The sequence below is a fragment of the Rhinolophus ferrumequinum genome, chromosome 9 (assembly GCF_004115265.2).
Source record: "Rhinolophus ferrumequinum isolate MPI-CBG mRhiFer1 chromosome 9, mRhiFer1_v1.p, whole genome shotgun sequence".
NCBI lineage: Eukaryota > Metazoa > Chordata > Mammalia > Chiroptera > Rhinolophidae > Rhinolophus > Rhinolophus ferrumequinum.
The window spans coordinates 17995531-18019019 of record NC_046292.1 but is presented as its reverse complement, the minus strand read 5'-3'; the positions used below and the strand labels follow the sequence as shown (position 1 = coordinate 18019019).

Genomic DNA, 23489 nt, shown 5'->3' with positions numbered 1-23489 from the left:
GGGCACCACCAGTCTTTCTGGACACAGCCAGTCTTCCTTGGCACAGCCAGGGTTTCTCAGGGTACCACCAGTCTCTCTGGGCACAGCCAGTCTTTCTGGGCACAGCCAGTCTTTCTGGGCATAGTCTTCCTGGGCACAGCCAGGGTTTCTCAGTGTACCACCAGTCTTTCTGGGCACAGCCAGGGTTCTCACATACTCTTGACAGCGGCTGGTCAAGACACAAAAGCAAACATCTGCCAATTCCACTACATGATGGTACGTTCCCAAGCAAACAGTCAAGCGGTCCATTAAATTAAGGATGGAAGGCAATTCCCCATAGTCCATAGTCATTCGCCAGGGCTGCGCATTAGCCTCACAATGTGTGCCCTCTCTGCAGAGTGAGGGCTCCAAGTCCTCCCCAACCTGGGGTTGAGGGCCTCAGCAAGCACTTCCCAGCCCACAGGACCGCAATGACCTTCGCTTTCTCTGGCCTATGTTGGTTGGGGAACCGTCCAGCTCTCCGGCAGCTGCTCCTCCGGGTCTTCCTGAGACTGAGTGTTCATACGCACAAACTGCTCCACCGCCCTTTGGAGAGCTTTGGCTGGCACCGTACCCTGCTCGCTGCGCCATTTGTCATGCAGGGTGTCATGCGGGGTCTCTGGTCCTGCTCTCCACATAAGAACGCAGGATGTGGTGAGGCCAAAAAAGGAATACCCACATAGCCATAGAAAGGGGAGTCATACCATTATATTCTCGCTGGCGGCTGGGTTGGAGACACAAGAAGCAGGAGCCACTCGGTCCGCAACCTACTGTCTGCTTCTCTGCCAACCAATCTCACTTGCTAACTGCAATCTGCGCTTGCTAGCTTAGCCATGGCAGTTTATCAGTGGCTAATGGCTAACCAGTAACAGCTGATGGCCAACTAGTCACAGCTGACGGCCATCTACTACCCGAGCCAGCACCTTAACACGTGAGGCCGAGATCCTGGAAACTGCACTCCCGGCTCCATCTGCACAGCAAGTCACTTCACTTCTCTGAGCTTCAGTTTTCTCATCTGTAAACCTCATAAGGTGGGCATTTGGCAATTGGAAGGCATTCATTAATTGGTATGTCCCTTTGGCCTCCAATTGGTGTGTAAAGAATGCCTCAAAGAATCTGCCCTCCCATGAATGCAGTAGATTAGAAAGGCAAATGGAAAAGATTAAAAAGTGCAGTCTGAGACACTCAGATAAAGGGCTTTGAGAGCCCTTGGGCCATTCTCTACTGCTTGGGTCCGCTTCCATTTCTTTGACTATCTCTTCTAATAAACTACTCTTTCACCACTTAAAAAAAAAAAGAAAAAGAAAAAGGGCTTTGGTGTTTGAACCCAGGCATAAAGAAGGGGGTGCCTGAGATCAGAAATTAACAACTCCCAAACTATCACACCTGGAAGTTTGAGGAATGATGATGACAGTTGAAAGCAAAAAATGTTTCTGAAAACTTACTCCATATGGGTGTTGGGACAGGTACTTTGTATGCACTATCTCATTTAATCCTCACAGCAACCCTGTGGGGTGGGTATTATCCCTATTTTACAGATGAAGAAATGAAGGTGAATAACTTGCCCAAGGACACACAAGTCAGGAGCCAGGATTCCTGAAGCCAAAGTCCATGCTTTTAATTAAACTGCCTGTTTGCTCTCATATAATCTAACACCGTAATTTTACACATGAGGCTCAGGGAGGGTGTCTCACTGGAATGTTGTTTTTTCATTTTGGACTAATATCTATTTATTTTACAGGTAAAACAGGTATTTAGAAATATATAACATTAACATGTTCACATTTCTTCCAGATTCCTTGGTACAGTAGATATTTGCCCTTTCTTTTTTTAAAAAAAAAAAAAGTTTATTGGGGTGACAATTGTTAGTAAAGTTACATAGGTTTCAGGTGTACAATTCTGTATTACATCATCTATAAATCACATTGCCTGTTCACCATCCAGAGTCGGTTCTCCTTCCATCACCATATATTTGATCCCCTTTACCCTCATCTACCAGCCTCCCTTTACCCTCTGGTAACCACTATTGTCTGTGTCTATGAGTTTTTCTTTCTTATTTGTTTGTCTTGTTCCTTTGTTGTTTTTGATTTATATACCACATATCAGTGAAATCATATGGTTCTCTACTTTTTCTGACTTATTTCGCTTAGCATTATAATTTCAAGATCCATCCTTGTTGTCACAAATGGTCCTATTTCATCTTTTCTTACCACTGAATAGTATTCCATTGTGTATATATAGCACAATGTCTTTATCCATTCTTCTATCAGAGGACATTTTGCTTGTTTCCATGTCTTGGCCACCGTAAATAAAACTGCAATGAACCTCACTGGAATTTTTACACAAAGGAACTACAATTTGAGTGTCCCTTCAGGGCGCCATCTGGTCCAGAGGTTAGCAGAGAAATTCACATTTAAGAACCATTTATTAAGTACTTGCATCATTTCAACTCACGCTCCAAATAGGCCCCATGAATTATTGTACTGATCAGATGGGAAAACAGCTCAGAGAGATAAATAATTTCCCCCAAAAGCAAATTAGTAAAACAGCGGCATTATCGGGATTATACATTCAGGTCCAGAGGCTTCCAACAGCTTCAAAAATGTAATCCCAGGTCCTCCACTGTCTGCCCCACCGGGTGGTATCAACGAACCCTCCACCTCCCCAGACCCTGAGTCCGCTCAGAGCGGTGGATTCTGGGACTTAACAGTATCCCTCGAAGAGTTTAGACTCTGTAGGCCAATAGAATTCGAGCACAGACGGCTGTACCTGCTCCCGCAGCCCGCTGGTTGCTCAGGGAGCCAATGAGAAGCGCACGGGTCCTGGTCGCCTAGGAAACCGCGTGACAACAAGATGGCGGCTCCGCGGGACGGCTCCGTGGTCCTACGTGGTGAGTCCCGACCCAAGGCTTTTCTGCCCACGGAGTACTCCACGCAGGCTGGGGCCTCGCCCGGAGCCCCGAGGCCCCGCGGCCCTACTCCCTAACAGGCCCCCCGCGTCCTGGGAGCGGATTCCGTTTCTGCCTTCCATGGCTACGCCTGGGAGGAGGCGACACGGCTCCCAGGGCGGGCTTTGGTGGTGAAAGAAGTCGCGCGGTGAGCGCTTCCAGCTGGGGATCTAGGGAGTGAAGGCGTGCAGCCTGCTGGGCTCTGTAGGCATTGGAGAGCACCCGGGCCAAGGGGGAGCGAATAGACCGAGTAGGCGTGACGAAGGATGTTGTCTTCAGGCACAGTCCTGACTTGGGTCCCAAAGATGTAGAGGCACAGGACATAGCTTACCCCTCAAAGCCCGAATCTGAAGGGGGAGACAGTCCAACCTGTAGGTCCCTCTGGCCTGAAGGGGAAGACACAGTTTGCCCATAGAAGCCCCCAAAGTGAAGGGAATTGACATGGTTCTGTCCTAAGGAACCGGGATCTGAGGGAATACAAGACACAGCCCCGTGCTTAGGAGTCCCCAGACTGATGGGAAGATAAGAGTCGTCGCCCTCAGGGGTCTCCTATGATACATAGGGAAATTGACCTGGAGACAGTGTGTTGCACTAGCTGGGAGTGAGACTGAAAGAAGGGAAGTCAATTGTGGGACATTGTGACAGCCCCAAAGAAGGGCAGTGAGAGCCCCAGCAGGATAGCCAACAGTGGGCATAGAAAGGAGGAGCTATGTGTGAGAGATATTACAGAATTTAATCTGCAAGGTTTGGTAGCTGATGGGATTAAGAAGGAAGGAAGGAGAGAAAAATTTTGTGGTAGGATGTTGGGGTCCTATTAAGAAGGGAGAAGTAGGACGAGCTTATTTTGAGGGAAGATGTTGAGTTGGGTTTGGGGACCAGGTCCTTTTCCTTTTCTACAGTTTTATTGAAATATAATTCACATATACTATATACTTCACCCCTTTAAAATGTAAGTTTCAATAGTTTTTAGTATATTCACAGAGTTGTGCAACCATCACCACAATCAATTTTAGAACATTTTCATCAGCCTAAAAAGACACCTTAGCAAATACCCCCCCCATTTATGCCCCAGCTGCCCCCACCCTTAGCCAACTACTAAGCTTTTTTGTCTGTATAAATTTACCCATTCTGGACATTTCATATAAATGGAATCTTAACAATATATGGTCTTTTGTGACTTCTTTCCCTCAGCATGTTTTCAAGCTTCATTCTCATGGTAGCATATATTTCATTTATATTTTATTGCCAAATAATATTCCATTATAAGGATATACACATTTGTGTATCTACTCATTGGTTGATTGACATTTGTGTTGTTTCCACTTTTTGGGGGCTATGAATAATGTTGCTATGAATGTGTATACGAGTTTTTGTGTGGACATAAGATTTCATTTCTCTTGTATACACCTAGGAGTGGAATTGCTAGGCCATAAGGTAATGTGTTTAATCTTTTGTTGAACTGCCAGACCCTTTTCCACAGCACTATTTTACAGTCCGACAAAGGTTCCGATTTCCCCACATTCTCACCAACCCTTGTTAATTTCTATCTTTTTGACCAATTTCTTTTGAGGGGTCATTATGGGGATGAGAGTTTGGAGAAGGAAGGGATAACAGGTTTGGTGGGAGTTCATTCACGGCAGTTTTAGCCACTAAAGACGCAGTGCGTGGGGCTTTTTACCATGATGAAAATCTTCTAAAATTGATTGTGGTGATGCTTTCACAACTGTGAAATTCATTAAAAACCACTGAATAGTATGCTTTAAAAGTGTTAAGTATGTGAACTGTAGTATCTCAATAAAGCTTTTTTTTTTTAAGTTCACATACTGTATGATTCCATTTATATAACCTTAAATTAAGAAAATAGTAGAGATGGAAAATGGAGTCGTTGCCAGGGGTTAGAGATGGTGGAGAGGGGAGGATGGGTGTGACTATAAAGAAGTAGCATAAGGGAGATCTTTATGGTGACAGAACAGATCGGTATGGTGATTTCAATGGTGCCTACATGAATCTACACATGGGATTGCGTGGCATGGAACGATACAAACATACAGTTATGTCAAAACTATTGGGGGAAACTGGGTGAAGGATGTGCACGACCTCTCTGCTGTCCTGTGAATCTATTACAATTTTAAAGTTAAAAAATTAAAGTACAACTAAAGGGCAAACAAAAACAAACTGAAAAAAATGAAAAGTAATTAGCCCAACCAAGGGAAGGGTGCGGTTAGGAGTGGGGAGACCATACCAGGAGGGGGGTTTCAGGCCGGCAGCCATGTGCACAAAGGCATGGTGTTTTCGAGGCCAGGCAGGCAGCACAGAATGACTCACATGTAGGAGCGGGGGAGGGAAGGTATGGTCAGGAGACACAGGCAGGGACCAGGTCATCCATGTGAAGGAATTTTGATTTTTTTTCTGTGGGTGAGAAGGAGCCATTGGGAGCTTTTAGCAGGGAAATGACATGTCAACTTTGTGTTTAAGAAGATTCTTCTGGCAGCATGTGGAGGTTGGTGAAGGGAACCACGAGGGGCTCACTTGACCTCACAAACCATGAGAATGCCCGGACAAGACAGTCAGGGGCTGAGGCAGGATGGGGGCAGGTTTGGGAGTCCGGATGGTGGGGGTGAGGAAACTCTGGGTCTGGTCTTTGGAGAGGTCCTTTGAGGAAGGGGCGAGACATGAGTCCCAAACTCCAGAATGAAGACGGAGGAGGCTGCGTCCAGGCGGCACAGGTCATCTTGCTGGGCAGTTTCACGGGTAGGGTAGATGCCAGCGTTACACATTTCCAAAGTGGAACAAAAGACTCAATTCAGGCCCTGATGGAGGTCTGTTGGTTCTAGAATTTCTAGATATCAGCCACATAATATACTACTTAATTCACTGAATAGTGTAGTACCCTTTAATTATGTCCCTGATGTGCATTCATCTATCTGGAAGGAAGAGGGAAGGAAGGGAAACCAGCATTTTTCGATGCCCTCATGTGCCAATAACAACAAAACCCACAACAGCCATAATTCCTTTAGCATGGCACTGAGCTAGGTGCGTTATGTATGTTATCTCTGAATCCCCTGGGTAACCCTACCTACCTTGGTACTATTACCATCCCTACTGTACAACAGAGGAAACCGAGGCATGAGTTACAATGGTGGATGGCAGAACCTGTTCAGAGCCTGAACTCTTGACCTCCCTGCCATGCAGACTGTGTGTTGGTGAAATCCTGCCTTTGGGTTACCCGTCTCCAGCTCTGAGATATTGGGGTGGCACCTGGGTTCCGAGCAGAGGGGAGGGGACCCCTGGGCTTTGTGTTGACTCACTCCTTGATGTATGGACAAAAGCCCCAGGCCTCCTGGGTAGCCTCATGCCTGGGCTCTAAAGTTGGGGAAAGTCCCAGGCTTCTGGCCCATCTCCGCACCCCAGCCCACCCCCATTGCCGGTACCCAAGTACTGTGGACAGAAGGCTGCAGGGTCAGCAGAAAGCAGGATACCCAGAGGAGCAGGCGGATGTTAAGTACGGGAATCCTGAGGCCCAACTGCCTCCAGAAACCTCAGCAGAGGCAATGGGAAAAGTGAGGGTGCTGCTCCCTGGACAGTGCTCCCTCATGGGAAAGTAACCAGGGAAAAGAAAGTTTCAGGCCGTTTCCTAGTCCTGAGGGAGTCCAAGGACTGACTTTGTTCTTTCTACTCAGGGAGTTCCTGATAGCTAGAATCTCAAAGAAGAACTATGAGCTCACCTTTGGCTTCCCTTGGCAAGACCCGGAGAGTGCCTCTGCAGTCAGAGCCTGTGAATTCAGGGTAAGGGGCCGGCCTCCAGGGCCTTTGTGTCCGCTCTGGCCTCCTCCTTGCCACTCCCGTGGACTAGGAGAATGACTCCCAGTGTCTTGGGGAGAACAATAAGGAGTCACGGAGCTTTCCCTGACCACCTTGTCTTTCTCTCTGTACCTTCTGGGAGGCTCTATGTTGTGTCAGGCACACACTGGGTTGTGTCCTCTATAAGATGTGGGCCCCGTTCAGCACCCAGCTCCTTATTCATTTGCACTAATTCTGCAAACACTGGCGGTGTGCCAGTTCTGAGCCGGGCCACATGCTGGGCTCTCAGTAAAAGGAATCCTTTATATCTATCTGTCTAGCACTTTCATCTTTTCAAAGCATTAGGTTTTTACTTCTCTTCTTGCTCTTCTGAACACCACTTGAGTCATTTGAAGGACAAAGGGTTCCAAAGAGGCTGAGTGACAGGCCTGGGTTCCCACAGCCATTTCAAAGCAGAGCTGGGGTTAGGCTCCTGGACTTGGGGCTCTTGTCGTCTTCCACCCAGGATTCTGCCCTCCAGCTCTTCCCCACCCTTCTCTGTTGGGAGGAGTTGGACACCCTAAAGCCTGCCCCTTGGCTCATCCCAGTGCCAGGATGGGATTTGGGGGTGGATGTCCTCAGGAGGCAGAAGTTCAACCTCCATCTCCTTAAGGCTCAGCTGGGGGTTTGCTGCCCAGAGCCTCTCCCCTGGTAACATTCCAGGGGGTCCTAACTTGTCTGTCTTTCTTCTCCTTCCTGCCCGGGTTCCCAGGAGGCGAGGGGTAAAACTCTATGGAGACGGTAAGTATGGGCTCTGCCCTTGTGTCCTCCTCACTTGCCATCTGGTTGGGTAGATGGAGAGAAAGAGCACGACTAACAACTCTGTGAGCTAGAGCAGCTGGCCCAACCCAATGTTAGCAGCAGCTCTCTCACCCCTCCCGGAGGACAGGGCTTCCTCCTGGCAGCTCTCAGGAGTCCCCACACCCTTAGCAGATAAGCCATCTTTAAGAGTTGAACCCCTCCACCCACTGTGGGGTTGGCTGGTGAGTGCCAAGACTCCATGAGGGGGCCAAATCCCAGCCCTGCTTCCCTTGACAGCCTCCTCCAGCCCATTCTCCCTGCAGCCCTGTTCTCACATTGCTATGCTGACTCCTACAGGCTCAGATCTTTGCATCCTACCCCACTCTTGCCCCCACCATGGTGCTGGCATTGGTTACTCATGTTCCCCCCGGGAGCCAGCATGGGAAACTCTTAAGAAGCCCGTTCTGGTTGGATACGTGTTTGCTAACATCCCAAGTTTTCTATCCTCATGCTGTGGGCACAGAGTGCAGGCTGTTTCATCTCAGCCAGGACCCAGGGCCACAGTTTCCTCTGGGCCTTAGCCCCAGAGCAGTGACCTGATATCCCTGCCTGCAGAAGATGAAGTGGACATGCTGAATGACGGACATGGCTCAGAAGAAAGGATCTCTGTCCCTTCCTGCTATGGCGGCATAGGTGCCCCTGTGAGTAGGAAAGGTGAGAGCAGAGGCCTAAAGGGGTCTGGGCTCCCAGAGAAGCAGCGATGTCCAGGGAGGCATGGCACTTATTCCCATCTCCTGGGTCTGAGGCAGCTGCTCCCACTTCTGGCTGACTGGCCATGTGGCCCGTAGCCCCCAAACCTTTCCAGGGCCTGGTTTAGCATAAAACTACGTGGGCCCTGCCCTTAGCTCAGGTGGTCTGGCCAGGCTGTGGCTAGTGCCTCTGGAGTGGACCTGGCTGGAGTCACCATCAAGTGTGACGTCCAGTGGGTCCAGGATTCAGGGTCTGACAGGAATGAAAGGTGTCAGCCGTCAGCCATCTGCTTCCTGCTTTGCAGGGCTCTGGGCAAGACCCAAAGTGCCCTAGATGGCTCTCCTCGCCTGGCCCACACCATCCCCACTGCGATCATGGGGGTGCATGAAGTGGGATGGGGCTTAGCACGGTGAATTCCGGAGGAGGCAGGATTGAACGTGGCCTGGACAAGGGGAGATGTGGGCAGGCAGGATGAGCTGCGTGGAGACTGGGAAGGGTGTCTGAGCTGGGAGTCTGCGGAGCTAGAGATGAGGAGAGAATTCTCCACTAGCTGGGCTATCTTGGGCAAGCAACTTCCTGTCTCTCCGTCTCCATTTCCTCCTCTGTGAAGTGGGAGTGGGAACACCTAGGTCAGCAGGTTGAACTGACGGTTTGATGAGGCGATCCATCCTCCACCAAACACCCATCCGTGTACCGGGTAGGGAGGGAAATTGAAGTGGAAAAGGAGGCAGAAAGGGCCTGGCCCCACAGCCATTCAGTCACAAAGCCAGGGTCTCCGCCACCCCAGTTTGGGGACACTTTCAATAGTAACCACACCGAGCAGTTCCTGCCCTTAGCTGTGTGCACGCTCCCTGGACCTCACCCCTGCCATCCACTCCTCACCCCACTCTCAGACGGTGTCTGTCCCTCCCGCAAGGTGACACATAAGGACTTGCCTGTCCTATTTCTTCTCTGCACAGCAGCTTTCCACACGGTTCATGCTTCCCTCCTCAGAACACCCCAGGCTCTTGGTCACCATGACACCACTCTCCCCCGATATCTTCCTGTCTCCCAGGTTTTTCGTCTCCGCTCTCTTTGTTGGCTCCTTCTTATCCCTCCATCTTTTCAGTGTGATGTGCCTCCTGCCTGGTTCTCTCTCTCCACTCTGCCTGTGAGCTCATACACATGCTGACATCTATGTGCTGGCACTTCCCAAATGTCTACGTCAGTTAAGAAGCTTTTAACTCCAAGTCAAAGAGAACCCTTAACGCAACTAGCATGAACATTAAAGAGGACTTATTGTCCCATACACAGGAAGACCTAAGGAGGCAGCTCAAGGGTTGTTAATTCAACCACTCAAAGTCAGCATCAAAAGTTCAGGTTTCTCCGTCTTTCCACGGAGCCATCCTTGGCCTGTCGGCCCCAGGTAGTTGCACAACGGCGGCTGTGGTTCCTGCTTCACACACAGGAAGAATGCACGTTTCTTCCCATGTGTCTCTCTTGGTTTCTTTTCTCAGACTTTTTAGTTTGAAAAATTTCCAGCATACGGAAAAGTTGAACTAACAGTACAGCGAACACCTATACGCCCTCCATCTAGATTCAAGAAACTGGGGGTGAGGTTTAGAGGCTTGATTTGATTGAGGGTGAACTTTCTGACATGCTGCAAGGCGATGTGACCCGTATGTTACACCACTTGCTCATACGCGTTGGACAAATTACGGACTCAGTGGATCAGTTTGCTAAAGCGGTTCATTTCCTCAAAGGCGTGTCGTAAGGACTGCATGAATTGATATATGAAAAGTGTTTTGGTCCCTGTTATCTAGGTCGTAGCTGTTGTTATTACTTTATTTCCACTTCTGGGGATCCCTCTCTCCCCCGCCCCTGGACCCCCATACTTCAGCCTCTTCTCTAGGCCTGGGCTCTAGAACTTTGTCTGGTTGGCAGTCCCTGTATTCCAAGACTCGGAGCTGGTGGCCACCATGACAAAGAAGGTGCGGGATCTGGAGCAGCAGGTGAAAATCCAGACTGACGAGATGCTGTCCAAGGTGGGACCCCAGTGGGGAGAGGGCCAGGGTCCAGTCTGGGGGTGGGAGGGGCCCAAGCTGGGGTGGCCGGTGAGACTGCTGCATTAGACTAGGGTGGATGGGTTCTAGAACCATCTCCCACACTGAACTGCCCAGTTCGAGGGCCAGAGGTGGCCTGGGACTGCTCTGGGTCCTTGTGGCCTGAGTAGAGAAGCTAGAGGTCATCGTAGCTGAGCAAGGCTCATAGACCTCCAACTGGGCGGCGCCAGTGGCTGCTGAGTGCCTCAGCACTCAAGCTCCACACCTTTCCCTCCCCTCAGTGAAACCACAAAGGTCACCTGAGGTACCGGAGCAGTGGCTGTGCCAAAGGAGGGACAGGGGCAGGGGCTTTAAGCTCCCCAGTGCGCCCACAAAGGCAAAAATTTAGTATCTTTCCTTCTGGAAGAGGCTCCATTGGTCTCTGGGAACCACCAGGCCTGCCCCCCACTCCCTCCTCCCTCCCGTCTTGTTGCTGCAGGATCGGAAGATACAGGCCCTGGAGGAATTAGTGGAGACCCTCCAGCAACAAGAGGGTAAGAGGCTTTCTCGGTAGGCTGGTCGGCCCTTCTGCTGCACCTCCCCTGGGCCGGTGACCCCCGGGCATCAAGGCACACAAGAGCATCAGGCTGAGTCCTGGGGTGGGGTCTGGACAGCTGAGCCCAGAGAGAGGCAGTGACACTCCCTGGACAGTGCCTTCCTATGCGGGATTGAGTTCCCTGAGTGCAGATGTAGCCCAGCCCTAAGCACAGGGCACTCCACCGAAAGCATGGAGGAAACACAGCCCCCTTAGGAGCCTCCCTCAGAGTCAATCAGGGTGTTCCCGCTCAGGCAGGGGGAGAGGCCAAGAGGCAGTTCTTGGGGATCCCTCAAGTTCTCAAGGGGTAGCTTCTCCAGATGACCCTCAGGGCAGAACTCTGGTCAAGGCCAGAGGGGCCCTGGCAGCCCCTGTGCTGGGGCAGCAGAAGCCCTCCCCATCTCTCTGAAGGCCAGACGTCCCTGCAGCGGCAGGAGGAGCTGGAGATGATGTGCATGCAGCTGCAGCAGCAGGTCGAAGAGATGGAGGTGAGAGAGAGAGTGGCTAGGGCCGTCAGGAACGGGGTCAGAGCCCACCTCTCCGGGCCCCCCTCACCACATATCCCACACCGAGGCTCTGCTCTGTCTCCCTACCGGAGTTGAAAGAGCCAGAAAGGCTTCCGGGGCAGGGCACATCCTCCTTTCCGCCTGGGCTTCCTCTTCAGTCTCACCTTGAACCACTCTCCCCTCTAGCCATGGGCCCTGCCTCTGGTTCTTTGACCACATTGAGCTCTTTCTCACCTCAGGACCTTGGCTATGCTGATCCCTTTGCCTGAAATGTTTCCCCACGTCCCCTTGGCAAGGTTTTCACTCATTATCTCAAATCAAGGTGTGCGCCCCTCCCTGACTATAACCAGGGCAGGCTCTCCATCCTTAGTGCCTCATCTCTCTTCCCCTGGGGCACTGGGAACTCCACAAGGTGCTGGTGGCGGGGGAGGGGGAGGGACCACCTTCCTCCTGTTCGTTGCTGCATGACCGGGACCAAGCATGGTGCCTGGCCATATGTGCTTACTGAATTGGTCACAGCTATCCCCTGCCTCGGAACATGACATCTCAAACACCCAGTGTCACCTGCCTTGCCCCCATTCATACAGCAACTCTCAAACTAGAGGGACCCTACGTTTATGGGAGGGTCCTGGACACACATGCTTCCTTGCTGGCCCCACCAAAAGCTCTTCCTGGGGTTTTACCTCTCCCTCTCCACACACAACTGGTTTTCAAAGCCCCAACCTAACTTAAGACCACAGCAGCAAACCTCGGAGCCACAGCTGAGGATCCTCCCTCCACCCCCAGGCCTATTCATGGGGGGGCGGGGGTGCTATGGGGAAACAGCTGCTTCCTGTACAATCTACCAGGAATGCCCGCAGCCAGCCTGTGGGGTTTCTCTGAGCAGCTTCCACAGGGGGTGAGGGCTGCACCCCAGAGCCTCAGGCAGAGGGCATCGCGGCCCCCTCATTCACAGCACTCACACGTTTACTGCTTCGTTAATTTACCAAAGTCGTACAAAGTATCTCCTGTGTCCCAGGCACTGGGACGTACACATGGTCCTTGCCTTCATAAGGCTGACTGTCTGGAGGGGACAGAGACAGAGGTGTACAGGAAGACATACAAGTACAGAGAGTAGGGTGAAATATTTCAGTGGGTGACCCAATAGAAACCAGCTGGGGTGTGGGCCACTCTGCGGGGTGGCATTGAGCAAGAGATCTAAAGGATGTGAGGGGGCCAGGGAAGGGCTGAAGAGAAAAAGGACCTCCCCCCATGGGAACCTGGCTTGTGGGAGCAAGAGGGAGAACCAGATGAGGCCGGGGGGCTTACATCACGGGGGGCTCATCCACAGTATGTGGGCTTGGATTCCGCTCTGGGAGAAGGTTTTCAAAGGTTTTAGAGGGGTGGACGGGAAAGCTCAGTTTGAATTGTCCAGGAGGCAGATGACGGTGTCTTGAACAAGGGACAGCCGAGGAGACAGCATGTAGTGGGTGGATTTGAGCCTGCCTTGGAGGTGGTGCGCACAGGCCTTGAAGGGCGTAGGGAGGCAGAGGAATGGCGCATGGATGAGGCCTAGGTGGGACAGGTGCTGTTGACTGAAAACGGAAGACCTGGAGGGGAAGAGGTTGCGGGGGGCGGAGGGGGGGGGACAGGGAGTCATTACTATTTGGGTCGAGTTCATTTTGAGATACCTGTTAGTATCTTAAGTGTAGATGGTTGGAAATGTGAAACTGAAAAGGAACACGTGTTGCAAGAGATAAAGACAGATGTGTGCCCCCTGGGTTTGACACTGGGCACGTAGTTGGTGGTTGCACATAAGCAGTTTCAGTGAGTTGTAGAAATGGAGGCTGGTTGGAGTGGGTTGAGGAGGGAAAGGGAGACGAGGAACCAGCAACAGAAAGTGTAACCAGCTCAGAAATTTTCCTGGGGTAGAGATGTGAGACCTAGCCCTAGGAAGGTTGCGTGTGGGTGACCACACCCTCCCAGTCCTGCAGAGCGGGGTGCCCCTGCCCCTCCTCCCATTCAGCCAGACCCACACGGTTCCCCACCGTCGTGGCTGCCTTCAGTGAGCTTGTACTTGGGCCAGGCACTGTGCTAAGTCCTTGACACGATTTATCTTGCTGAGTGCTCCTCACGAGCTTATGGGCAGGGACTGTCATCTCCATTTTGTAAGGAGCCTGAGGCTCTAGGAGGTGAAGTGGTTCCCAAGTTCACAGCCAGGATATGGCCAAGACCCCCTGGCCCCTACCCTCTGCCCAGCCAGCTCTGGGAGCGGAGGCCTGAGGCTGGGGACTGGGCAGATGCCACCTCTTCCCTGGGAAAGGGCTGAGCTGACGGTGACCCCGCATCGCCCCCTTCTCTCCCTCCAGCGGTTCCTCAGTGACTACGGCCTGCAGTGGGTGGGCGATCCCGTGGACCAGGAAGACCCGGTGGACAGTACAGACTCCAAAGATGGCAGGAGGGACCGGATGACAGCCAAGAAGTTCTGGAAGCCAGGTAGGTTGGTCCCCGGCCCCTCCTACAAAGGGAATTCTCCAACAGCTTCCTTTTGACCAGCAGCTGTCTGTCCAGAAGCCATCTCATTCGTGCCCCTGCCGCCAAGCGCGAGGTGCCCTGAGACATCCTCCACCTTGCCACTGACAGGGCAGGAAGGAAAGGCCTCAGCCTCCATCACTGACCATCTAACCTGCAGCCACTGTCTTCTTCTGGTCTTGCCTTAGACTCTGCTTGCTCATCTTTCAAATACCCAGACACGACCTCATTTGTCTCAGACACCTTTACAAAATGTCATCCATCCCAAAGCCGTTGCCTTTAAAAGCAATCATTTTGCTTTGGAAGCTGACCCTCAATTCCAGGACTCAGTCCCCTCTTCGGGCTCCCGCCGTGGTGAGCTGGGCTCAGGCCTCACATGACCCTGCTGACTTGTTGGAGGGCAGCCTTCCTTCTGGCTGGTGGGGGCCTCCCTGCTCCTTTGGGGGTGTGGGTCAGACTCGAAAGCTGGTTTCCATACCTGGTTCTGTGGATTCCTACCCTCTGCCCCCCACCCAAAAGAGAGGAGCCCCCACTGTGCTCTGTGTTTGTTTATGCCCAGAGTAATTGGCTCTGAAGCTGACTGCTTTACAGCTAAAGCAATTTGTGAAAGCTGCTCAGCCACATCCTCCCTCCCTCTCTGCGTCCTCTTCCTTCTTTTGCTGTTTGATTCTTCAGCCTGGAGGAGCCTCCATTTAGCTCTTCTGTCAGATGAACAACATGTTTTTCATTCCTAGCAGCTGTTCTTCCTGGGACCCTCCCTCTCTCCTGGCTTCTCCCCTTCCTCTCCTCCACTGCCTTGTCCCCAGGTGCCGGCCTGCTCCCGCCCCACGTGCCCCTAGGATCCACAAAGCTGGCCTCTTGCCAGCCCTGAGGCTCTGGTTTTCCCTCTGTGGGATACCACACCCCAGGCTCTGGAGCAGCCTGCCAGTGGATGGTAAGAGCTGCAGCATCTGTATTGGGCTGGACTGGGGCTGATTCAAACGTTCTAGAGCCTGCGACTCATGCCTTAGGGAAGGGCGTCTGTTGGACCCATGAGGGCAGGGGAAGCCCTGCAAGGGCTTGGCCTGGGGCTGGCTCGTTCACCCCTTGCCACCCTTCCCCCCAGTATACTGAACATCACATGGGAAGAGTTAGGTGCCAGGTGCTTCAAGGTATGCGGAGACATGAAAGGGACATTCTTGCTCTGCTCATACCAGGTGTTGAGCCTCAGGGCTGAGAGCTCCAGGCAACTCTGAGGTCCTCCCCACCTCCTACCCCTATCTAAACTGAGCTCCTCACTTCCCCCGCCCCTCATCAAGGTCCTGCCCTTCTACATCTCCACCCCCCCCACCCCCCCGCCAGCCACCACCTGCCCCTACCACCCTTCCTCCAAGTGCCAGGCTCTTGCCTTCGGGCGGGAGCCTTTTCCCTGCCCTGCTCAGGAAGCCACACTGACTTCATGGGCTATAGCAGCTTCACTCGTCCTTGGGCCCCTGGAAATGGCCTGGACTAGACCCCAGGCAGACTAGGCTCCTCCCCACTCTCACTTCCCATTCAGGCCTGTGCTGTGTCCCTTGAAATACCTTGCCCCCTTTTCTCCCTTCCTTTCAAACTCTGCTCCAACCTGACCTGTTCCAGCAAATGCGCATGGTGTGCCTGCTCTGTGCCAGGTACTGTGCCACCTGCAGCTGCTCCTGAGTGCATGGGGAAGGGCTCTGCGTCATCTGTGGGGTGAGGAGGTGTATGACTGACCCCCAGGCCACTGAGAGCATCGTGGAGTGTTCTCGCAGGCTGATGTGCGCTGAGCCATTGTTGCTTAGCCCTATGATGCCCCAGGGTGCCCAGCATAATGCTGTGCCCACGTGCACGCGATTGGTGGGTGGTACCCAGGCCTGGACGATCAGAGCACATTGGGACGTGGGGACAGTCCTCTGCACAGGATGAGGTGGGAGCGGACGGGGATGCTCAGCAGCAGGGGCCAGCGTTGCCCGTGGCCCTGGCAGAGCAGAGCGAATGTAGGTAAAGTCCCCAGAGCAGGGCAGGACTCGCAGGTGTGTGGAAATCGTGGGTCCATTTCCTGTTCAGTAGCCTTTGCCAGAAGTGGTGGTGATGGGCCGGCCGGGGCACCTCGGGCTCTCCCTTGGTATTTCACAGCAGCAGATGGCCCAGCGAAGGTGTGGGGAGCCAGCCTTGTGCAGGCCCTCCACTCCCCTTCTCATCGTGACAGGGTCTGGCCATCTGGGCTCTGCAGTCCCCACAGTGGCAGTTACCACACAGCATTGTCATTTTTTGTCACTTTGTCTCCTTCACTCAGTTATGAGCCGACGAGGACAGGACTCTGGGCGTGAGCATGGCCATGGCTCTCTGGGCCTCGCGGAGCCTGGGCACTGCAGGCATGTTTGCTGGATGGCAGGGTGGGATGGATCCAGTACAGGCTTGAGCACCCACCTGCTCTGGTCCAGGCCTGGAGCTGTATGCTCTCGCCTGGGTTCAAGCAGTGCTTGGTGTGGTTGGAAAGTCAAACAAGTGAACAGAAAATGACAACAGCCTGTGACAAGGGCCAAGGGAATAGCTCAAGGGCTCCAGGAACTCAGGAGCAACAGGGGCCCCGCCTCGGGGAGGGGTTCCTGGCAAGGCCTCTCAGAAGAGGTGTTTAGAAAACATCCTGAGCCCAGCGGAACATGAGGATGGGGTTAGTGACAACAGCCACCACCTGCCAGGCATTTCCTCCACGCCTCACAGCAACCCTGTGAAGTGCGTTGTTCTTATTTTATAGAAGAGGCAGCTGAGGCCCAGAGACATGGGCCCACTTGCCTAGGGTCAACCGCTTGGAAGCAGTAGCCCTGGCAGTGTGGCTCCAGAGTGTGAAGGGAAATCATGTTGAGGGCAGCCCGGGGAGCCCAGGCTCTGAGCGTCTCGAGAGTCGGGCCAAGGAGCTTGACTTGAACTCCAAGCCTACCTACTCCCCTTTTAAATAAAATCATGGCCTCTCAAAGTTGACCGAGGCCTCAGAGATTACCTCGCTGCACTGCGCTCCTCCTTGGAAAGGGATCGCAGGGAGCAGCGAGAGGCAGCCTGTGTGGTCACTGAGAACAGAGGCATAGAGTCACGTGGACCCTGCAAGCAGCATGACCCAGGGCATGGTGCTTTACAAGGCCCAGTTTCCTCCTCTGTAAAATGGGAGTGACAATCCCTGCCTTTGGTGCTTGGCATGAGGTAAACACTCAGAGTCATTGTTACAGCCTGTTCACAGCTGGATCTTGTCGGCAGGATGAAGCTTTCTATTATTTACCTATTCTGTGGAAAAGAAAGCTGCCTCTCAGAGAGGAAATGCCTCACTTGACCTCTGACCTGCCTTAACCTGTGTGACCCAGCTGCCCTGGGCCAGGCTTCTGGGCCACACTCCCTGCTGTGTGGTGGCCATACTGGGCTCTTCCCACCTTATTCTCTCACCTCTGCTTTGCCCAGAGCGGTGGTTTCTTCTCCTGGGCCCCTTGTCTCACCTCCACTCTGCTGCATCCGGTACCTGCCCTGCCCACCTGCTTTCACTTCTCCATGCCGTAGTCCACCGGCTGAGAGCCTTCAGGCTGACTTCCTCAGCAAACATCTCTTTTCCCTTTCATTTCTTCTTGGCATCCTTGCCTGGGCTTCTGCCTGCCCCTTCCCTTGGCAACCACGCCGTACTCATCAGCTCCCTGAAAAAGCCCTGGCCCTAGGAGGCAGCTGGATTAGCAGTCAGGTATCTGATGGTCCTGGCTGTGCTCTGTGAGGTCTGCTTGGGCCAAGTCATCTGACCTTTCTAGACCTCACTTCCCCATGAGGGCCAGGGCAGGCATTAAAGAACATGAACTTTTCTGTTATTTTTAGGTTTACCATTTACCAATGTGTTCCGAAATAGTTAAAGTGTCTTGACATTGTTCCGACTCATACCAGGGATGCTGTATTGTTTTTCTTGGGAATCCCAGGGACTCCAGGGGACCCCAGGAGGAGGTGGAGGGCAAGTGTAGGCCCTAAAACAGTAGGAAATGTAGTGGGGTGAGGAAAGGCCAGCTGGGGCCTACCGTTTCAACAGTGCAAAGGCAACAGGAAACAGGGCCACCCACATCTGTACTTCCCCGGTACAGCCACTGTGTCACTGTGGGGAAAGGAATTGGGTCCCCAGAACCCTGACCCACATCCTGTGCAGCTTGGCTGTCCTGGTGAAAAACAGCTTCCAAGAAGCCCCAGAAAGTCATGTGTTTGGTGGGGTTACACCCTAGTAGATAACTTTTGAGCCAGGTCCCTTCAAGGACCAAGAACAGGCTCCTGGCCTATCCCCTGCCAACATCCCACCTGCCCTCTACCCTTCCTGCTCTGGCATCTGTCATGGCTGCCCCAGCACCCCGTCTGCACCCCTTGAAGCTTATGCACAGCTGTATATGCAACACATTTTTCTGAAGAGGAGGCCAGAGCTTCTGTCAGCTTCTCAAAGGGGCCTGTGACCCAGAAAAAGTTGCACAATCCAAGGTCTGCCCCACATCTGTTTTGTCGAGCAGCTGTCCCAACATCCTCAATAGCCTTCTGTCCTTACCCCGACCTCACTCCTCATGGTGCAGATGGGTGGGAAAAACACACTCAAAAGTCAGCCCCTCCTCTAACTTGCCAGGGGGCCTGGGATAAGTCATTTTTCATCTCCACGGGCCTGTTTCCTCATGTGTAAAATGGAGATAAATAACCCCTGCCTCGTAGCCTCTGGGTTGACCTGAGGTCCATTTGTATAAGGTAGAGCTGGTAACAATAACTAACATGGACAGAGTGCTCGTTCCTGGCTCACCCTACGTGGTCATCTTCTCGGACCCCAGCTGCTAACCCTGTGCTTGACACAGACCTGGGATCAGATCCTTTTCCTGCCACTTACTCTGTGCATCCGTAGGCAAGCCATTAGCCTTCTCTAACCCTCAGTTTCTTCATCTGAATAATGGGACTGATTATAGATAAGTCCCTAGCATGAAGTACTTGCTCAATAAAACAGCTATTAACTTGTTTCCCCAAAAATAAGACCTAGCCGGACCATCTACTGTAACGCATCTTTTGGAGCAAAAATGAATATAAGACCCGATATAATATAATATAATAAAATAAGACCGGATATAATATAATATAATATATAATATACTGGGTCTTATATTAATTTTCGCTCCAAAAGACGCATTACAGCTGATGGTCCGGCTAGGTCTTTATTTTCGGGGAAACATGGTATTGTTATTAAGTGTTAATTGTCCTTCCTCCTCTCTAGGTGGTCACTGAAGGCTGCTGCCCGTCATGGGAGGGGACATGGAAGCCAGGGCACACGGCAGCTATAAAGAGAGGCTCATGGGTGTCTATCCTCTTTGCCAGGGGATTCCTTGGTGCCCCCTGAGGTGGACTTTGACAGGCTGCTGGCCAGCCTGAAGGATCTCAGTGAGCTGGTGGTGGACAGTGATGCCCAGGTCATGCCAGAGCCCAGCGGAACGCGGTTCCATGTCAATGAGCCCATCCCACTGAAGCTCTACCGGAATGGCATCATGATGTTTGATGGGTTCTTCCGGCCCTTCCATGATCCCTCCACACAGGTAGGAGTAGGGGGCGGGCGGAGGGGAGACAGGTCTGTGCACACTCAGGCCCCTCTGCTTCTACCCATCTGCTCAACCAGTAGTTGGAGATGGTGGCATCCAATTCATCTCCTATCCAGCCTGCCCTCCACAGGCACCCAGACCCATGCAGAACTTGCAGAGCCCCCCACCCCACTCTTGCCAAGTCCTGGGCCAGAGTGATCCACTGGATAAGGAAGCCAGTAGTCCAGGGCCTGCCATCCAAACAGAAAGCAGGATGTGGACCACCACACAGGTCCAGCCACTTCTCACCCTTCCTCTCCCCCCTGCAGCGCTGCCTCCGAGACATACTGGATGGTTTTTTCCCATCGGAGCTCCAGTGCCTGTACCCTGATGGGGTCCCCTTTAAGGTGATGGGCTACTCCTCAAACCAGCCACTCCCTCTGTGGGGATTTTGGAGGGTTGAGGATAAACAGCTTCCTCAGGCATCACCCAGTCTGAGGCGCGAAGCCACCTCAGGGTACCCCAATCTGATGACTTTCAGGAGGAGGGTGAGCCTGAAGCAGGGCTAGGAAGGGTATAGGGAGGCAGCGATGGCCACAGTTGCCACCTCAGCAGCTGTAGTAGCAGCAGCAGCAGCAGCTGCAGCAGCAGCCGCCGCAGCCGCCTCCGCAGCCCCAGCAGCGACAGCCTGTGGCTGAGCGACGGGCAGCGCCCCCTGCTGGCACCATGAAATCATGGCCTTCAGCCCCTGCCCCTCCTCCAGCATCAGGACCCCCACAGCCTAGGGTCCCTGAGGAGTCTATGTAAAAGTGGCCCAGCTTCTCCCAGAGGCTCCGGCCAGCTGGTTGGGGTGGAAGGTAGTGCCATGGCGGCATGAGATGGAGCCGGTCCCCTGCTGAGGGTGTGTTTAAGATGATGGGTGCTGTGATGGGAGCCCATGAGGCAGTGTCCCAGACAGTGAGCACATGTGAGGAAGCGTGAGCCACCACGGCTTGGCAAACAATGTGAATCATATGTGCAGTGATGGGGTCTGCACTGCATCCTAGACTCGGGGGCTTTGCCCTCTGCTAACACCCTCATCCCTCTCCTCCCTGTGGGCTTTCTGAGGCGGATGTCAGTATAGTGGCTCCAGCTGGCATGATGAGGGGTGTTGGCAGAAAGAGCAGGGCCCAGGTGTGTCATAGCAACATGAACTGCAGCTCTCCTGCTCTGTCCAGGGCCTCAGTTTCCTCATCTGTAAAGTGGGGATTGTATCAGACCATCCCCTGGGCCTATTCCCGGGGCCTGGCTGGGCAAGCAGGGGTGGGGGTGGAGCCCAGGGCTGAAGAGCTGGGCCCCGCCGCTGTCTCCCTTCCTTCTTGCTAGGTGAGTGACCTGCGCAATCAGGTCTACCCAGAGAATGGGCTGAACCCATTCCCAGGCGAGGGCCGCTTGGTGGGACAGCAGAGGATTCACAAGCTGTCAGTCGGGATGGAGTACCCAGGTGAGCTCGGCCCTGAGGCTGAGCCAGGTGGCGGGGGCGCTGTCCAGGACAAGCTCCAGGTGGCCTCCTTCACCATCACTTATAGTCCCTCCCTGGGCCAAGGCTCCCAATGACTCCCCGCAGGCTCCAGGATAACCGCTGAGAAGTTTCTGAACAGGCTCCCCAAGTTTGTGATCCGTCAAGGCGAGGTGATTGACATCCGGGGCCCCATCCGGGACACCTTGCAGGTGAGGCCAGCCCTAGCTCCCCAGCCTTTGGGGAGGGGCGTGAGGGAGGGCTTTGCCATCAACCCTGGCACAGCCTACCAGAGCAGTGGCTTTGAGTAAAAGCTCAGGCTTGGGGTCCCGTGAGTAGGACTTTGATGAGAGATGGGTCACTCAGAGCGGTCCACTGTCTCCTAGAAACTGTGGAGCTGGAGAGGGCTCTGGGCTGAGACCCAGAGAGCAGCTGGGTTGGCAGGGGTGTGGCTGTAAGAGTGGGAAAATCAGAGTCTAGGCCAGGGGTGAGCCCAAGGCCATGGAGACCCCTTCCTGGCCATCACAGAACTCATCCTCTCTCCTTACTTCCCATCCTGCTGCTCCTCCCACACCTTTTCCTGTGAAAGGTATGGAACCTGTTTCCCAGGACTCTCTACCTCCTTCTCCCTACATTGCCAAGTCCTATTCGATTGTTTGATCCCCAGGACTTCTCCCAAATCCGTCGCTCCTCTCCATTCCTGCCACCCACCATTCTAGTCTAGGCTCCAGAGTGGCTGTTCAGACAACTGCAGTGGCCTCACTGGCCTCCCATGTCCACTCCTGCCCTGCCAACCATTCTTCCCCAGCAGCCTCTGCGCTCTTAAAAATGTAAATTGGCTCCTGGCTCTTCTTTGTTGAAACACCCTAGTGATTCTCTGGTAAGGCTAAGCTCTCATCCCAGCTCTCAGTTCCTATCCTCTTCCCACCTCTAACCTTTTCTTTCTTCCAGTCCAACCTGATTCTCAGCGTCAGCCCTACAACCTACAGACACTCTCCCAAATGTTTCACTTCTTCTCAGAAGCCTTCCCTGACCTGGGACCTTTGCTCGTGCTGTCTGGAATATCCCTGCCCCCCATTTCATTTCTAAGCACTCCTCCTCTTCCTTCAGTCACAGCTCAGGTGTTATTTCCCCAGGGAAGCCTTCCCTGACCCATGCTGGGCTGGGCATCCAGCCTGGTGACCGTCAGTGTGGGGTTCTGTCTCCCCTACTAGACTTCAGGACCTCAAGGTTTCTTGGGGGCAGGCGCTGATGGGGCTGACTTCCCAAGCTTCCCATTTCCTCTCCTTGGGCCCCCCTTTACACAGAACACCCTTTTCCCCGTAGCCTCATTGCTCTCATCCATCTCTGGTCAGGGATAGGCCCCTCTAGGGGTTGGGGGTGGGGTGTGACTGCCAGGGCCCAGGGCTCTGTCCACTCTCCATCCATTCCTTCCAGAACTGCTGCCCGTGGCCTGACCGGATCCAGGAGATCGTGGTGGAGACGCCAGCCTTGGCCGCTGAGCGTCAGAGGTGAGGGCAAAGTGGAGAGATGAGAACCTGGGGGTTGGGCCGTAGGGGACACTGATGGTTTCTGGGCTGGCAGGAGCCAGGAGTCACCCGAGTCGCTGGCACCCCCGCTCTCCACGCTGCGCATCAAGTCGGAGAACGGCGAGCAGGCTTTCCTAATGATGATGCGGCCGGAGGACACCATCGGTGACGTGCGCAGCCTGCTCGCACAGGCCAGGTGGGCGCTGAGCGGGGCTGGCGGCTGCAGGGGGCGCTCTGGTCCCACGACCCGGCCTGATCCATTCTGCCTTGTCTCCAGGGCCGTGGACGCCAACACCTTCGAGATCTTCAGTCCGTTCCCGCCCACGGTCTACCACGACGACGCGCTCACGCTGCAGGCCGCAGGCCTGGTGCCCAATGCAGCAATGCTGCTGCGAGCGTGCCAAGCTGAACCACCAGCGCCCTGACCCAGCCCCCAGTGCGAATAAAGCACCCGCCCCCAGACACTAGCTGCTCCACGAGGCTCTTATGGTGCAGGGTGGGGAGGCAGGGGACAGCCCAGCTGGGCGCCAGAAAAAGCCGGGGGCCCAGCTGGGCTTGGGGAGGGGGCGGTGCCGACCGCCCTCTCTGTAACTTGAGCCCCAGCTGCCGGGCCTGGCCGCTGGGTCTTTGTCCTCTAGGTTCCTCTTTCTCTGAAGGGCTAAGCCCATCCAGTGAAGGGAAGGGCGGCCCCGGCACAGGCTCAGCTGCAAGTGTGCCGCCAGCAGGTCCCTGTGCAGATATGCCCAGAACCACAGCGGATGGGGACACTTCCTCAACACTATGCACAAAAGCCACTGCCCCCAAACTGGCAGATCTGTGGCTGTGTACTCACTGCCGCGACACACCCACACTTAGCCAATCTGCTGGAGCACAAGCAGCCACATGGCACAGCCCCATTACTGACAGACATGCAAATGTGCAGTACACACCAAGATACAGACGTCATGGACACCATCACATGCACGTGAACACTGTTCAGAA

At 53.7% G+C, this 23489-nt stretch overlaps 1 protein-coding gene across 1 annotated transcript; it reads left to right on the top strand.

Moving 5' to 3' along the window:
• The first annotated feature begins 2782 nt into the window (after positions 1-2782).
• UBXN11 (UBX domain protein 11) lies at positions 2783-22965 on the top strand. The gene is made up of 15 exons (XM_033113257.1): positions 2783-2908; positions 6646-6751; positions 7518-7546; positions 8162-8260; positions 10220-10320; positions 10817-10871; positions 11324-11400; positions 13767-13893; positions 19285-19499; positions 19811-19888; positions 20847-20964; positions 21088-21191; positions 22417-22490; positions 22564-22704; positions 22786-22965. Exons 2-15 carry the CDS (start codon positions 6681-6683, stop codon positions 22931-22933), a joined length of 1437 nt encoding a protein of 478 aa, XP_032969148.1. The 5' UTR covers positions 2783-2908; positions 6646-6680; the 3' UTR covers positions 22934-22965.
• The last annotated feature ends 524 nt before the right edge of the window (positions 22966-23489 follow it).